The following is a 1770-nucleotide window of genomic DNA, read 5'->3' as shown; positions in this document are numbered from 1 at the left end:
TTTTTTTTTTTTTTGAGATGGAGCCTCTCTCTATTGCCCAGGCCGGAGTGCAGCGGCGTGACCTTGGCTCACTGCAAGCTCTGCCTCCCAGGTGCACACCATTCTCCTGCCTCAGCCTCCCCAGTAGCTGGGACTACAGGTGCCCCTCACCACACCTGGCTAATTTTTTAATTTTTAGTAGAGACAGGGTTTCACCTTGTTAGCCAGGATGGTCTGAATCTCCTGACCTCATGATCCGCCCGCCTCGGCCTCCCAAAGTGCTGGGATTACAGGCGTGAGCCACCGCGCCCGGCCGGTACTATTCTTATTTTTTCTGTAAATTTGAAAATATTTCTGATTTAAACATCAACAACAAAACCCCTGTATTTAAAACTCACTTAAACCACCAAAATACCATACAGATTTTAGTCTCTGCTAGAGACGGAAATGCAAATGAAGATTTTTATCATAGGATTTTATGTGTGTGTGTGTGCTACAAGTTACTCAGGCAATAATAAAGAACCCAAGATTCATTACAAATAACACTTCTGAGGTAGTGAGAACTTTCTTTCTTCCTTCCTTCCTTCCTTCCTTCCTTCCTTCCTTCTTTCTTTCTTTCTTTTCTTTCTTTCTTTCTTTCTTTCTTTCTTTCTCTTTCTTTCTCTTTCTCTTTCTTTCTTTCTTTCTTTCTTTCTTTCTTTCTTTCTTTCTTTCTTTCTTTCTTTCTTTCTTTCTTTCCTTCTTTCTTTCTTTCTTCTTTCTTCTCCTTCCTTCCTTTCCCTCCCTCCCTCCCTCCCTCTCTCTCTCTCTCTCTCTCTCTCTCTTTCTTTCTTTCTTTCTTTTCTTTCTTTCTTTCTTTCCTTTTGAGACTCTATCAGCCAGATTGGAGTACAGTGGCATGATCTTGGCTCACTGCAGCCTCAAACTACTGGGCTCTGATGATCCTTCCACCTCAGCCTCCTGAGTAGCTGGGACCACAGGTGCACGCCACCACACCCAGCTAATTTTTTGTAATTTTGGTAGAGACGGGATTTCACCATGTTGCTCAGGCTGGTCTCGAACTCCTGGGCTCATGCGATCCACTCGCCTTGGCTCCCAAAGTGCTGGGATTACAGGCGTGAGCCACCACCCTAGCCAGTAGTGAAAACTTTGTATGTCAAAGTATTTCCTCCAAGGCTCAGTAAGTATTAAGAGAAATTTTACCAGCAAAGTACCTCCCGGCGGGATCCACCTTCCCGTCATTGAAGCGATTGTTTTTCTTGTCGTTATCCACTGTGGCCAAGACAACTGCTGATTGTTCTTCCCAGTTCAAAGCACAGAACTTTGTTCCAATGGTGGCAACATAACCTCCCGACTGGCGAAGGGCCACAGAGCTGACTGGGGCATCTGTAGAGGCAAAGCAACAGTTAAAAAGCAGTACCAGTTTAGTGGCTGAGGCCACTGAGGTCACTGTGCTACCTGGCATCTCTTAGAGTGGGAGCCCAGCTCTCGTGACAATGGGAGTGCTCTCTTCCTTCTATTGAGTAGGGAAGGCTATGTAACCTAGTACATTTGTTGAGTATGAATTATGTGTGCTGATCTGGGCAGCAATAGATAGAAATGTGAATAAAACCTAATTCCTCTGGAAGCTCCCAGTCTAGTGGAAGCAGAGAAGTGAAAGCACAGTGGCCATGATATGGAGCAGGTGCCACATCCAGTTCAGAGGAGGAGTTTCTAATCTAGGGGCACCGGGACAGTCATCACCGAGCAAGTGATACCCCATTTTGCCAAAAAATGTTCCAGAAAATTCAG

At 45.3% G+C, this 1770-nt stretch overlaps 1 protein-coding gene across 1 annotated transcript in view; it reads right to left on the bottom strand.

Moving 5' to 3' along the window:
• RGN (regucalcin) overlaps nt 1-1365 on the bottom strand; it is a gene marked incomplete at its 5' end in the record, with an annotated part of 10177 nt that extends 8812 nt beyond the window's left edge. Inside the window, one exon of the mRNA XM_017863100.1 lies at nt 1183-1365. Coding sequence (XP_017718589.1) covers nt 1183-1365 — 183 coding nt within the window. The remainder of the gene's footprint in view (nt 1-1182) is intronic.
• Between the last annotated feature and the right edge of the window lie 405 nt (nt 1366-1770).

Source organism: Rhinopithecus bieti, unplaced genomic scaffold (genome assembly GCF_001698545.2).
Source record: "Rhinopithecus bieti isolate Rb0 unplaced genomic scaffold, ASM169854v2 scaffold_69124, whole genome shotgun sequence".
Classification (NCBI taxonomy): domain Eukaryota; kingdom Metazoa; phylum Chordata; class Mammalia; order Primates; family Cercopithecidae; genus Rhinopithecus; species Rhinopithecus bieti.
Note: the sequence above shows the minus strand (reverse complement) of the source record. Positions and strands in the feature narration are given on the sequence as shown.